General features: G+C 37.8%; 1 protein-coding gene across 1 annotated transcript in view; it reads right to left on the minus strand.

The window, feature by feature from the left end:
• LOC126754998 (nose resistant to fluoxetine protein 6-like) overlaps positions 1–15,755 on the minus strand; it is a 48,725-nt gene that overhangs the window by 1,600 nt on the left and 31,370 nt on the right. The window contains exons 2-6 of the mRNA XM_050467250.1: positions 5,862–6,345; positions 3,798–4,698; positions 3,616–3,735; positions 1,491–1,736; positions 880–1,423 (exon numbers count right to left, since the gene is read on the minus strand). Coding sequence (XP_050323207.1) covers positions 880–1,423; positions 1,491–1,736; positions 3,616–3,735; positions 3,798–4,698; positions 5,862–6,309 — 2,259 coding nt within the window. The 5' untranslated portion in view covers positions 6,310–6,345. The remainder of the gene's footprint in view (positions 1–879; positions 1,424–1,490; positions 1,737–3,615; positions 3,736–3,797; positions 4,699–5,861; positions 6,346–15,755) is intronic.

Genomic DNA, 15,755 nt, shown 5'->3' on the forward strand with positions numbered 1-15,755 from the left:
AATGCTTCCAACTACAAATCTTAAACTCTCACACGTCTTCCTTTCATACTCGGGATGTCAGTGATACTCAGGAAGGGTTGAATTCCTAATTTTCGGAGTATGATGGTTCCGACCAAACCAAAAAAAAAATCCTTCGATCAGGCCCAGGATTATCTATTTATAAAACTATTTTTTTTGTCCGATTGATTTTAGATGAATCTCCAAGGACTTATGGTTGTCACCGCAAGTAGCTTTTTTTTGGAACTGGGTCAACACAAACGACTATAATTTTGGAAATTAAATTTTTTTTTGAAATTTTCGTGACTTCAAGTCAACACATTCTGTAATAATGCCATATAACTACTTTTGTAAAATAACACGATTTAATAGCAATAAAAAATAGTCAAAATTCTAATTTTTTCGTGCCTCTGACTACCCCTAACTCCTTAAGAGACCTAATTCACTTCGACAATATAAACACTCAAGATCAAATTTGACCCGGACTGGTTCACATAAACTGCACGTGTTAAACTAATAGTTGCCAAACAGACAGTAATTGATATATGTAGGTATGGAGATCAAACTTCACACGAACATAAAAAAGGTTTTAACATTTTAGGAAAAAATATTTATGTAGTATTTTACAGTCCGGGTCAATTTTGACTGAATTGAATTTTAAGTACCTACTTTCTGTTATTAAATTTCCTTAACATAAAAAAGTTGTACCAATCTAAGGAAAAATATTTATGGTGTATTTTACAGTCCGGGTCAATTTTGACTGGATAGTATTTCAAGTACTTTCTATCATTAAATTTCCATTTAATGCGACTAGGCACAAAGTGACGCCAAATTATGAAACTAACTCCGTATTTATGCTAGACATTAAACTTATTTACTCACCATCATCAGCGGATCCGCATTAGTACTCGCATTCGTCAAGCTGAAGAAGAAAGCTATGACGAAGGGATTCAACAAATAAATGCCATACGTGACCCGATTGATGTGCTGAAACACCTTGGCTTCCAAAATGCGCGACCACCAAACGCCACGTCCGGTCGCGCTGCCCACAATCATCCAACAAACGCTCAGCGAGAAAAGCAACCGTCCGACAATGAAGAGAGTAATCGCCGAAAATACGGACATATCACGTTTGATTGTCGAATAGATGCAGGTGAAGAATATGAAAATGGCTAAATTCCAAAAGCATTTCTCCTTCAACTCGCTGATGTCGATCTGGGACTGTCGCTGCAGCAGATACCAGGCGGTAACGGCGCCTAGTACATATGGCAAAATGCGTACGAAGGGACTGATGTAGATATCCGTGCCAGTGGCAAGCACAGAGTCGAAGGATAGTTGAAATTTTGTATCCAAACCAATTGAGTAACTCCAAGCAATGGTGCCAACTAAAATGGCCGCCGTAAAACCCTTGACCAAGCGTGGGTTTCTGTAAAAAATAAACACTACATTAGCTTCCGAATGTAAAGAAAATTACCAACAAAACAATAACTCACTTGGCATAGGTGAAGAGTAGTATGGTCGCTAGCACATAATATTGCATCTCACATGCCAATGACCAGGTCCAATTAAGGCACATGTCATTGTGATCGAACAGATTCTGTATGAAGATCAAATTGCGCCACCAATATTGCGTGCATTTCTCATCGAAACGCTCGCTAATATGGTAAACTGAAACGTCGGCGATGTAGGCGAAAAATAAGTCCACTGTGCCCATCATCACTAGGTATAGCGGGCCGAGTCTGAAAAAAGTAGCAAATACAAATTAATTTCTCAATACAATAAAAAAGACGTTAATAACTTTGAAATCTACACAATATACCCCTAGAAATTGAGTCATGTATCTTCAGAAAGGGTATGGCTCTTCCCAATATACTAATTGGTTAGGTTAGTTTAGTTCGGTAGGCTGATGAGCCATGCATTCACCAATCGGTTAATTTTGAAGTAAAATTTAAGTGTGGTAAAGATTGTGCGTATCCATTCCCACTTCTACTTCGTCTTTTTATAACACACGCTATGTTTCGGTCCTATAAATTGCTTAACAAACCTAAGCTTATGTTTATTATGCCTGAAATTGATCTCATTAAAAGGCTTTCGAATTGACTAGCAGTGTTTGGACTTCATAAGATGGAAACTGATTTTACCTTGAGGATTTATTATTTTATTACTACAGAGATACAGTGAAATATGTAGTTTGCCCCTCTCTGATGCAACTTGTTTCTAAATAGAGTGTACTAGAGTGTACCACTATAGATACGAGTATTTGACCTATATAATTTTCATAGGGACGCTACATAAGTGGACCGATGGAGAAAGTAAACGACGCCATATTTTTTCCCGCACTTTTGACATTTCTCTTCAATAAGGTTTGCCATTTCATCATGGAAAGATATACGATACAACAACGAGTCGAAATTATTAAAATTTACTACAGAAATTCGAAGTCAGTGGCCTCCACTTTAACAGCGCTACGTCCAATTTATGGTCGTCATAATCGTCCTATCAGATCAGACCCCAGTCAGTTTCTGACACGTCGTTCTCAAGCATTGGTCAAATCTGTGACGTCGTTGTGGAGAATTTTGCGAAAAGATCTTAGCTTACATGCTTTCAAGATCAAATTGACGCAAGATCTGAAGCAGCTTGACCACCAGAATCGTCGTATGTTCGTGAATTGGGCTGAGCAACAACTTGAAAACAATAAGGATTTTCATCGAAAAATCAAAATCAGGGATGAGGCTCATTACCGACTGAATGGCTACGTCAATAAGCAAAATATGCGTTATTGGTGAGGCAGCAATCCAAGCGTACTCCATGAGTCACCTTTGCATTCCGAGAAAATTACGGTTTGGTGCGGTTTATGGGTCGGCGGCGTCATTGGGCGGTACTTCTTCCGTTACTATGAATGAGAATCGCTACCGCTCAATGATAACCTAATATTTTTGCCCCAAATTGGATGATATGAACTTGGACAGTATGTGGTTCCAACAGGACGGCGTCATAAGTCACACAGCGAATGTCACAATCGAATTATTGAAAACCAAATTTGGTGAACGTGTTATCTCACGAAATGGCCCAATCAATTGGCCGCCTCGGTCGTGCGATTTGACGCCGTTAAACTATTTTCAGTGCGGCTACGTCAAGTCTATGGTCTATGCCAACAAGCCAGTAACGATTGATGAATTTCGTACGAATATCGAACGTGAAAATTGGGCTCAGCCGGTGGACTTCTGCAAGCGTGCCCATGGTGGCCATGCATAAGAAATCGAGTTCATATCATTTCATATCATCAGGAAAAAAGAATTTCTTTGATATCCTAAACCCTTTTATTTAAAAAAAAAACTTTTGTAGCGCTCTTATGGAAAACCCCGTTACATATAGGTATGCCTAGCAGAGTAACCGATTTTAGATTTAACCGAAAATCTAGTCTATAAACTAGTCTATGAACTATCTTAATCCTCCCAGTGTGAAATTATACGGGAGATTTAAATTTCACTCCGAACGACCCAACAAAGCTCTTAGGATGTATCTAACTGTCTCCAAATTTTTATTTTGATTAGATCCGGATATTTAAATATAGTGTATTTTTTTCAAATTAATTTTGAGCACATAGGTTATACCTACCTCAGATAGCGATGGAAGAGCAACTTGAAGAAGTATTTCACATTTTGCAGAAGACTATTGGCACGGATCGTTTCCATCTGTTTGGTGTTTCGTATAAAGTTGTAGGCCTGCAGGAAACCACTAAAATAGATGAAATATTTTATTTATTTATAAAATCCTTTAGAACCACAATTTGCACTGACCTTATAGTGAAGAAGACATCCACCAAGAGCGGTGCCGAACTGACATATTGAAAGAAAATCCGTTCCGCATATGAAATCAAGAAGGCCTTATTGTTCACCGTGAAGTACATGTACCAGAATACATGGAAAGCCGCGAGCCACATCGCACAAACCGAACGCAAGCCATTTATAACGGGAATCTCACGCTTACCATTTTCCCTCACCGTAAACATTTTATCGTAATTGTCCAAGACGTCAAAGCACTTCACATAGTCACGTAAATTCGAATGCGCGCTGCAATCAGAAGGAGCTGCAGCTGAGTTCGGCGGTTCCTTGCTGTCTTTGGTGGGTAGCAGCTGCTGTGCAACATCAACCGAACTCTCTTGCGTAACCTTCGACGAGTTCTGCTCTCTCTTCGCCTCCACAACAGGTTTCACGCGCAGAAATGCCGCAACTAAGAGCATTAAGCTCGTGAATGCCAGAAATACGGACATCATTTTGAAAGTGCGTTTCTCGAAGAAACTCTTATTCAACTTGAGATCTTTCACATAAACCAACTGTGGTCGTATATCGTATATGTCATTCTCAATGAAAAGTCCTCGTTCCAAATACGAGCGCGTCAACTCTTCGATTTCATGTGATGCACAAACGCTGGGCAAACAGAGTCCGACGTGAATAATTTCCTCCGACATCATTTTGATCTCCACCTGCCAGGGTGAATTATGACGCAAATAGACTACACGATAGTCCACATCGAAGGGTGCACGTTCGGTGATGATGGCATAATGCATAATACGTTGATAGTTCTTTGAGAGTGTAATGGCGACGGGGTTCTTGACGGCGCCACAAGCTTCACGGCTGCCCAGCCAGAAGTTCTGACCAAATACAAAGCCTGAAGGTTTGGTTGCCGAAGCGTCGAGCACTAGAAAATAGTAAGAGATGATTGTAGAGGGTAAAATTGAAGAATCATTATTACGTGATATAGCATAAGGCTTACTTTAATTATATCGCAACAGAATACTAGGAAAAGTGATCAAAACCGTGCTTAGAAATCAATAGGCTTCCTTCTCGAACTAATCAAATGTAGCGATCGTAATATATAAAAGAGCTCTTCCACAAACTTGAGAAAGGTCATTGATGGTAAACGTAAGACTCAAGTATCCACCGCGGACACAAAATCTGGTTTGAGTCTTATTACAGAAAAATAGTATCTATGAACTCAGAACTTCCGGTATCGGCTTTTTAGACAGAAATGTCAATAGGATTCTCCCTTCAGTAGTGGACAATGATAAGGAGCTTTTAGTAATAAAGAACATCTAAGCAAATGCTTAAAATTCTTTCGGAAGGTCATTTGTATCGAAGAGCCTTTAGCATAGACTTACGGAATGAGTTATAAATAGCTTCAATTGACAAAGAATTAATCCAACTCATGGAATCTGTCAAGGACATGAATTAATGGCTTTTTAATTTCTGTAGATCAATAAGGTAAGGACTTGAGTCTGAACTCCTCAAATCAAAAGGTCTCCGGATTATTCGTAAAAATTAATACATGGCACTGAGGTTTGTGAGAACTGAGATTACACCTTCCTTGACCAAAATTTGCTTTCTTTATAAAAGCTTATAGCAACTATCGGAATTTAGGTGGAAATTGGCTTTAACCGGATTCGAAAAAGAATCTCAGCTATCCTCCGTACTGAAAGGATCTCGCCATTCGGCCATACCTCCTAAGATATTTCTTACATAAAGAAACATATAAAATCTGTCAGTCGTTCAACTCCGACATCTTCAGGCACTTTCATTAGTCTGATAATGTCAAGGTGCGCCAGATCATTGTATAAATATTAGGAAAAGGCTGGTTAGCTAATTTTCTCTGAAATAGATGTTTTTTGTGCCTCATTGTTAGCATTTATAGCTAATGCACTATACGTATATAATGAAGGAGTAGTCATCACAACCTATCCTCAAGACTTTTAGTACGAGATTTTTGTAATTTACACTTTGAGTTTCCAAACGACCTTTCTGTATTTGTTTGACAACTGAAAACTGAATCAACGATCACTCAATAGCAACCCATTCGGGACTCACCTTTCATGGCCCACGGCTCCTTGCGCAGTATCCCCTGTTGGATATGTCTCATTTGTCGACTGCAAACTGTATTCACATTACTGCCATTCGCCATGCTCGCCAAGCCGAAAATAACCGAAGTGCGTCGCAGATATTCGTACAACTCGTAATCCTTATCTCGAAAGTTCATATCCAATTCGTCTTCATACTCATCGTAACGGTAAGTACTAGAGTTCGAAGTTCGAGTTAACTCTATATCCTCTGGAAATGCTTTATCACTGGCATTTATATTGTTGTTGTAGATGTGTGGTGTTGTTGGATTTCTGGTACTGTTCACGTTGGCATAGTAAACGGAATTATTATGTTGTGCAACAACAACAAGTGGCAAGCAGACAAAAATGCAACAAGTAAAGATTAGAAAGATTTGTTGCATTGCGCTGCGCTTCGAGCTCGGCGCGTTGACAGCCATCTTTGAGAGTGTACACTGTCCAGGAGGTTAATAATTCTGTAAGGATAATAAAAAAAATTGTCTTACTGTTTTGCAATGTTAAAAAAAAATTAATTTAAGTTATTTTATATGATAATTATGCCTGAAAACACAACCTCTTCTAGAGTTCGCTATCTAAACGGTTGAAGATCCAAAATAGAAATGTTCTTACGCTTGCATTTCACTGCCTTTTATTTGTAAGAAAGAAGCTTAAGCTCCCCTTCCCACACAAAGTAGAAAAAGAACAATAATAAAGTCATTCTACTGAGCATCATTAGTGACTCGTATCTGTCACAAGTTCTCGTGACAGCTTACAGTCATTGATAAATCGGTCGATTGCAAAAGAAATTTATGTTTGTATGGCGTACTATATTAAGTTTTACAACTGCATACATTGTGACAAAAAAGCATCCGGGAATCGTAATTAAATTCAAAATACGAATGGTACAAAGACTTCAAAAGTGATCGAGAGATCGTTGAAGACATGCCTCGTTCTGGACGACTTTCGACCTCTTCAACTGATGAAAATATTAAAACAGTGATGCTTGAAAATCGTATGGCAAATGTTAGCGAAATGGCAAACGAGCTCGACATCTCTCGCGAGTCCGTTCGAATGATTTTGGTAAATATTTTGAGCATGAAACGCGTTCTTGATCGACTGGTCTCGATAAAGCTGAATTTTTTTCAAAAAGAATACCGTAAAGTTCTCTTTGGACATGCTTGATCGTGCGAATTCCGATCCCACATTCATGAAGACCATTATAACTGCCTATGAGATATGGATATATGAGTTTGACATGCAAACAAGTGAACAATAATCGGGGTGGATGGAAAAAACGAACCGAAACCAAAAAAATCACTCCAAAGCCACAAAAATTAAGGTGATGCTCGTTGTTTTTTCGTGGTTTGGTGCATCATGAATTTGTTCCTGAGGCACAGCCGATCAATAAGGTGTTCTATTTGACCGTATTGAAGCGTTTGCGTAAGAACATCCATCGAAAAGGTGCGGTATTGTGGAAAAACAATTCATGGATTTTACACGATGATAATGCACCATCACATCGAGCCAAGATTGTGAACGAATTTAAAGCCAAAAACGCAATGAATACCATCGATCAACCACCGTATTCACCAGATTTGGCTCCGTCTGATTTTTTCTTGTTCCTCAAACTGAAATTGCCGCTCCGTGGTACCCGTTTTACGTCGATCGAAGAAATAAAACGAAATTCGCTGAAGGGGCTGAAGGCTAAAAATCCCAAAAAGTGCTTATGAAAAGTGTTTCGAGGACTAGGAAAATCGTTGGCATATGTATATTACATCTGGTTGGGGACTTTGAAAGCGGCAAAATAAATATTGATAAATATATAATATTTTGCGTTTTATTTACAATTTCCGGGTACTTTTTTACCATAATGCATATTCTTTCTTCAACTCTGTGACAAGTCACATGAACTAATCATCTTTTGGGGGCTTGTATCCATTGTTGGGTAATTGTCAAATATCAAGCAATTATTGTTGACACAATGCATGGTAGAACTTAGTAGAATAGAATTACGCGAAGTGTGAAGAAGGCGTCAAAACCAACGCATAAATCTTTATGAAGGGTGTCAAAATTATAAATAAACCTACATACTATATATGCACGTACTTAAAGTAAATGAATTGCTGTGAACTATATTTCATATACAAACTGTAAGTCAACTTTACAGTATACGACTCATTCCTACAAAGCTCCCGAAATTTCGGGATCCCGAATTTTTTCGAGTTTAATTTGTTATAATGTAATTGAAAAAATAAAATATAATGCAAATTTTATTTTTTTAACCAATTTAACAAATTAATAGTCCCGAAATTTCGGGATTGTAAAACTTGAATTTTCGATCCCGAATTTTTTCAGAATTTTTTTTCAGCTATAATGTGATTAAAACATTATTATATAACACAACTAAATTAATATTGCCGAAATTTCGGGATTGTAAAATTTTCATTACCTAATACAGTTATTTTCAGATTTTTTGAAATATGTACATATGTATTTATATACAGATTAGAAATTAAACGTTTAAAAATTTGTTCAAACTTAAAAAAATAGTTTTTCGCATAATTATGTAATTTACTTTAAGGCATCTAACTTCTTTGATGGAAAAATACACTCTTATCTCCTCCGATGTCGGAAAACTCGTTCTGTCTTCTATCTTCTCTTACTGTATTAGCATTATAATATACTACAAGAGTTACACTACGATCAAGAACAGAAAAATTAACGAATCCGTTTCGTTTATTTTTTATAGTCTGAGTCTGAGTCAAATATGGAACCAGAAGAAGCATGAAAGTAGAAGAGCTAAGAGAGACTCTCACACATCTCATGTAAATATTCGACGATCCAAACAAAGTTTAGTAACGCCAAAGCGCAATGCGGAAGAACTTATTCATCTTCTAACAAATATATATTCTTTAGAATATACCATAGGAATGAAGAATAGTCACAGTGTCGATGTTACCGGCGAAATATGTTCGAAGTAAATGAGATCCTTGTCTTTCATCATGACCCAACTCGTACGACCTTAATGAGATCTATTAAGAGCTTTTTGAAAATTTTTTTAAGAATCGATACCTTGCATTCTTCAAGCCAAATATACTAAAACAGTCACTTTGGTTGACTAAGCTTGGAGTTTGCAATATGAAACTAATGCTTAAAGTACGGAGAACAACACAAAGGTCCAATTTTCGATTATTTTCCTACGAAAATGTAGACTAATGTAGTCGGTAGTGTAATCGGTATGGTTTACACGAAAAGTATGTTCATACATATTATATAAAGACTGAACCAGAGGGTACTTTTTAAAATAGCTCTTTTTGACGAGTGAGTCGTATCAAGCTGTCATGTTATTTTTGTTCAGTATTGTTTGGCATTTCATCATGGGAAGACTTACGCCTGAATTATTACGAAAATTCACGTTCCGTAAAGAATGTGTTTCGGCCGCTTCGCTGAACTTATGGTGAACATAATCGGCCTGCTGTCCCATTATTTATTATTGTATAATATTCAACCGAATAGACCACTTCCAGCACGCAGTGAGGCTAATATAGCGGCCGTTGCTGAGAGTGTACACGAAGACCGTGAAGAGTCGACTCGACGCCTTCCGCAGCAAACTCGGAATGACGTATGAAACGACTTGGGCCATTTTATGTCGAGATCTTAAATAAAAAGCGTACAAAAAAGGGCTTGTGCAAGAACTGAAGCCGGTCGACCTTCCCAAGTGACATCGCTTCGCTATGTAAGCTCTTGAAATGTTCCAAGAAGATCTAACGTTTTCGAACCAAATTTTGTTCAGCGATGAGGTCCATTTCTGGTTCAATGGGTATATAAAAATCAAAATTGCCATATATGGAACGAAGAGCTACCTGAAAAGATTGAAGAGCTGTCATTACATCCAGAAAAACATGGGTTTGGTGTAATGTGTGGGCTGGTGGAATCATCGGTCCATATTTCTTTAAAAATAATGCTGGTGAGAACGTAACCGTCAATGGCGATCGTTATCACGCAATGATAACCGACTATTTGATGCCCAAAATTGAAGCTCGTTATCTCGGCGACATTTGGTTTCAACAAAACGGCGCCATTTCCCACACATCGCAACAATCGATGGATTTATTGAGAGAACACTTCGGTGAGCAGGTAATTTTACATTTTGGGCCGGTCGATTTGTTCCCAAGATCGTGTGATATCACACCGTTAGAACTTTTCTGTGAGGATATGTAAAGTCTAAAGTCTATGTAGACCATGCCGCTTCGATTCAGGCTTTGGAACAAAACATCACGTGTGTCATTCGCCTGTTACCAGTCGAAATGCTCGAACGAGTCATCGAAATTTGGACTCAATATTTGAAAGAGATAATCTTAAAAAAATAAGTGCCGAAGCATGATATTTCGAGTGATAAATATTCCCCCAATAAATTTGAAGTTTCTGTGTTTTTCTTTAAAAAAGTAGGGAACCTCCAAATGGCTAAGCTTCGACATCCTCCTCCAGTATAATTATGTGTGTATGTAAGTTATTAAATCTCATAGCAAAATGTCAAATTTAACCGTTACATGCATATAACCTTTCATACATATATACCCGTTCATACTTATTTACAGTTGTTAGACCTTGTTTGTCAGTCATTCTTGCATTGACATTGACAATGAAAACCGCACAAATGGCTTTACCGCAAATTGACACACAAACGAGAGTGCAGGTAAAAAACATGTACATATATTATATATATACATATACATATTTATGTACTAGTTATATAAGCATATAAAAAGAGTTTTATTGTTCTTTAAACGTAACAATTTGGTTGTCCACAATTTGGTTGTGCTTTTGGCAAAATTAACCACACAGCATTGCACAATTCTGCGCATCGATTAAACAAAGCAAAATTATTTTTTATGACAGCAACAACAACAAAACAATTCGCCAAATATACATATACTAATGTGTGTATGTTTGTATGTATATGAAACTGTAAAGTAATCTTGCATGAAAGGAAAACCTTGTGTATTGACTTTGGTGATTGATGCAAAAAAGCTTAATAACCTCCCAAAGGCGAGTTAACTTTTTTGCCATTTGCCATTTGCCTTATGCAATTAATGTTTACACGCACTTGTTCATTGTTGATGTATACACGTGTGTGATTTCGTCTAAAAAGCAACATCAAAGTATTTTATTAATGCTTTTTCGCACTCAATCGCTTTTCAATGGTGCATTGCGCAGGCGCTCGGCCCTGTTTGTCGCAGACGCCATCAATAATGTTAAGGTAGCAAACTCTGGTAACAATGTTGAAGAAGATAAAAAGATTTGTGTGTTTGAAATGTAATTTTAATTTTTTCTATAATAATGACATTTAGCATTAAAGAGAGATGGTTTTTTATTATGGAAAATCAGCTCTAAGTTGATTTGTTTCAAAGTTCAATAACTTTGGTTCAGCTTTCTTCGTAGCAAAAACATTTAATTGGCACGATAGTGAGTTGGAAACTCATAACACATCTTGAACCAGTCTTTCCACGACATAAGCCTACGATGCGAAATAATGCGGTCACTACTATGACTTCCTTTCAATAAATTGATTCCTTCGTTCACTGTATGGCATGTAGCGCCGTCTTGTGGGAACCAAAGGCCGTCCATATCAACATTCGCCAATTTTGGAACAAAAAAGTCATTAATTGTGAGTCCAAAGCATTTCCCATTGACTGTAACATTACAGCCGGCTTAATTTTTGTGTAAAAGACTAAAGCTCACCGCCAACAAATTGATTACACCTGGAAACTCTACTATTGAACAGATATTCAACAAATTTCAAATCTTAGAAAATATCCGTGAAAAGAAAAACGACACACAACACTTTTTTGTCGGTTTTAAAGCCGCCTTCGACAGTATGAAAATTAGTTGCCTCTACGTTGATATGTCTGAATTTGGTATCAGCTATATAAACTGACGTTGAGCAATACCAAAAGCTCCGTCAGGGAAAAAGATGGACCTTTCCAAGCTTTTCGATACCAAGCGAAGTTTTAGACAAGGAGACCCCCTTTCCTGCGACTTCTTCAATCTACTCCTGGAGAAAGTAACTCGAGCTGCAGATCTGAATAGAAAAGGTACAATATTCTTTAAAAGTGTACAGCTGCTGGCGTATTGTCATTATTGGCTTCAACAACGGCGCCATTAGTTCTACTTTTTCCAGACTAGATAAGGAAGCGAAGCGTGGCTGTGAAAGAGGACAAGGCGAAATATCTTTTGTTGTCAAACAAACAATCATCGCAGTCACGACTTGGCTAACATGTCACTGTTGATAACAGCAGTCGTTGTGTCCGACGACGGTCTTACCCCCTGTGTTTAAAGCACGTTAATTGAAACAAAGCGTTGATTAGCACCTCAAATAGCAAATGCCATATTAATCAAGTATTGGAATCAAAATTGGTCTTGTGGAAGGGAAATTTTTCCCACCTTGGTCGGGTTCGAGGCCGACCCAGAACTTCTGCCGTGCTGTTGGTTCGGCAGCCGGCCGCAGTGCGATTCCACACTGAACTGAATTTTGAAAGGACCAAATCCAATGAGAAGATTGGAGCTAACTCCAAGGGCGAACTGCTTCTCGGGGTACCACATTTAATTATTTAGTAGATTCTGCTACTATCAATTGTGCAGCCAGCAAACTCAATGACTAGTGGAATTCGTCGCTTGAACTTGAAATGTTTTTTCACTCATTCAAAGCCCATGATATCAGTTCAAGATGAGAATACGCTGAAAGCCTGTTGGCAGTCATAACTTCGAAGGCGTAAATAATTTCGTCTATCTTGGAATCAGCATTAACACAACAACAATGTCAGCCTCGAAATCCAACGCAGAATAACTCTTGCCAATAGGTGCTACTTCGGACTGATTAGGCAATTGAGAAGTAAAGTCATCTCTCGACGAACAAAGGCCAAACTCTGCAAGTCACTCATCATCTCCGTCCTGCTATATGTCACAGAGGCAGGGACGTTGACAACATCTGATGAGTCGGCGTTGCAAGTTTTCGAGAGAAAGTTCTGCGGAAGATTTGCGCATTGGCAACGGCAAATACCGCAGTCGATAGAACGTTAAGTTGTACGTGATATTCGGTGAGATTTGCATAGTTCAGCGATTCAGTAGACAACGGCCATGTTGTCCGGATGGATGAAAACACTCCAGCTTTGGAAATTTTAGTTTCAGTACCCGTCGATGCAAGCAGAAGAGGAAGAGAAATACCTTCACTCTGGTGGAGAGATCAGGTGGAAAAGGACCTGTGTGGCCACCGATTCCGATTTCCACAAGAAAATGTTTTTCAGAAATGAAATCCACTTTTGGTTGAATGTGTACGTTGCATTTTGAGTGATAATAATCCACACGTCTTAACGACGATGTTACATTTACAAAAAATCACTATTTGCTGTGGTCAATTAGCAGAGGAAATCATTGGATAATTTTTTTTGCAAAAACTACGCGTTTTATAAACTCTTGACTTTATTTTTGCATCTGAATGTATAGTATATCTAGATATCTATAAATATATCTGTCAGCATACTTTTTATAAATCTAAGCAACTGTTAAACTATCTAAAATTAACAAATGAAAATAATATTTTGTTTCGAAAGATCTAGAAATATCGACCTAATCATCTAACCAACTCATCTTCTATGGTGGTATAATAGCGCATCTTATCCAGCTCAGCTTCGAATTATATCACTGTCTTTTCTATAAAGTTCGACAACTTACTTGAACCCACATATTTATTGGCATAAGCTAATTGAATATTTATGAAAACAAATGCAATTCTTTGCAGTTCACTTCTGTGCCTAATCAAGCGCTTCGCCGTGAAGGCAGCGTAATTGATTAATATTTAATTTAATATTCAACAACAACAATAAAGTTGATATAAAATACTACAAAAGCGCATCTTGTAAATCACGACATTGAAGACCCATGTAAATATGTAAATAATTATGCTTGTTTGTGCATATATTTCTAGTTTTTGTTGGCTGCATGAAGAGCTGCCCAAATTCAGCGCACTGCAAATGACTAAGGAAATCACTGAAAACTCTAATACCACGCGATTATGGAGTATAACGTGTTTATCTAGTTGAGCCTTGGTGTGTATATACTTTTTTAGACCACTGTTTGCACCTTTTGCCCAACCAAAGTCAACCAAAAGCGCAGATTGCCCTTGAAAATTGGAAAGAGTGCAGTGAAGCTAATGATGTCAAGCGATGCTGGCGAGGCGTTCGAAAAAAACTTAGAGAAAAAAAAAATAAATTCATAAATGTTTGCTCGAACAAACTAGCAAGCGTTATTGGCTTGTAAAATATGCAGATTGAGTTGATTTGGTCATTTGCTGCTCGATGGAAGAGACCAGCCCTATAGCATTGGCCATAAGGCAAGATTGGAACGCTCGAGCGATATGTAGATGTGTACTATATGTATATATGAATGAATGTATGTCTATACATACATATATGTATATACTTAAATATGTATGCACAAATGTATATATATGTATATAATATGTATATATATATACATACCGCTATAAGTAAGTCTGGTGTGCGACTCTAAAATTAAGTCCAGTAAGTTGGCCAACAAGCAAACAAATGGTCCAACCTCATTGACCTTGATACTAAATTTGCGAAATGTTGAAGCTTTTTTTCTTGTTTTACATTTTTTCTATTCAAAAATGTGTAATATTTTTTTGTAAGCAAATTTCTATGCGCAGACAATGAATTGCAAAATGCAAATTAATATGCGAAAATGTAAAACGAAAAAAGTGTTAATGGGAAATTTTATTTGAAAACGCGTTAAAAGCGAAAAGACAAAATATTTAAATTGGCTCAATGAACCCCAATGCAGCGTAATGAAATGAAGCAAGTAAGGAAGGGCTAAGTTCGGGTGTAGCCGAATATTTTATACGCTTGCCACTTGCAAGGCTGAAAGCCGGGGACAAACTTTCACTCGTTGACAAAACTTAATATTAACACTAAGACAGGCTAAAGCGAGTGCTAATCCGATTCTACCCATATTCGACATACGGGCATAGTGACGAGTAATCCAAGTAAAGGTACTTTTTTCAATAGCCTTTTTTCGACAGACCACGCGAGAGTCGTGTCAAGCTGTCATGTTATTTTTGTTCAGTATTGTTCAGTATTTCATCATTTCAGACTTATGTATGTCTGAACATAATTTACAAATCGTTCAAGTTTGTTTCGAAATTTCGTAAAATTCACGCGCGCTTCGCTCAACTTTTGGTCAAGATAATCGTCCCACTGAGCGTACTATTCGCAACAACATCACCCATCTTGAGACACAGCGGTCATTATTGGATAATATTCGACCGAATATGAATAAAATATAGCAGCCGTCGCAGAGAGTGTACACGAAAACCGTGGAGAGTCGGTTCGGCGCAAACTTGGAATGACGTATGGAACGACTTGGAGCATTTTACTTCGAGATCTTAAATTGAAAGCGTACAAAATATAGTTTGTGCAAGAACTGAAGCCGCCAGATCTTCCCAAAAAACATCACTTCGCTCTATGGGCTTATGAAAAGTTCCAAGAAGATCCGACCTTTTCGAACCAAATTTTGTTCAGCTATGAAGCCCTTTCTGGCTCCATCGGCATGTAAATAAACAAATTTGCCTCATTTGGGTTGAAGTGCAACTTGAAACTATTCAAGAGCTGCAATTTCATTCAGAAAAAACAACGGTTTGGTATGGTTTGTAGGCAGGGAATCATCGATCCATATTTCTACAAAATTGATGCCGGTCGAAACGTAATCGTCAATGGCGACCGTCATCGCGCCATGACAATGATTGAAGCTCGCGATCTCGGCGACATTTGGTTTCAACAAGACGGCACCACTTCCCACACAACGCATCAGT

Source organism: Bactrocera neohumeralis, chromosome 4, assembly GCF_024586455.1.
Source record: "Bactrocera neohumeralis isolate Rockhampton chromosome 4, APGP_CSIRO_Bneo_wtdbg2-racon-allhic-juicebox.fasta_v2, whole genome shotgun sequence".
Classification (NCBI taxonomy): Eukaryota; Metazoa; Arthropoda; class Insecta; order Diptera; family Tephritidae; genus Bactrocera; species Bactrocera neohumeralis.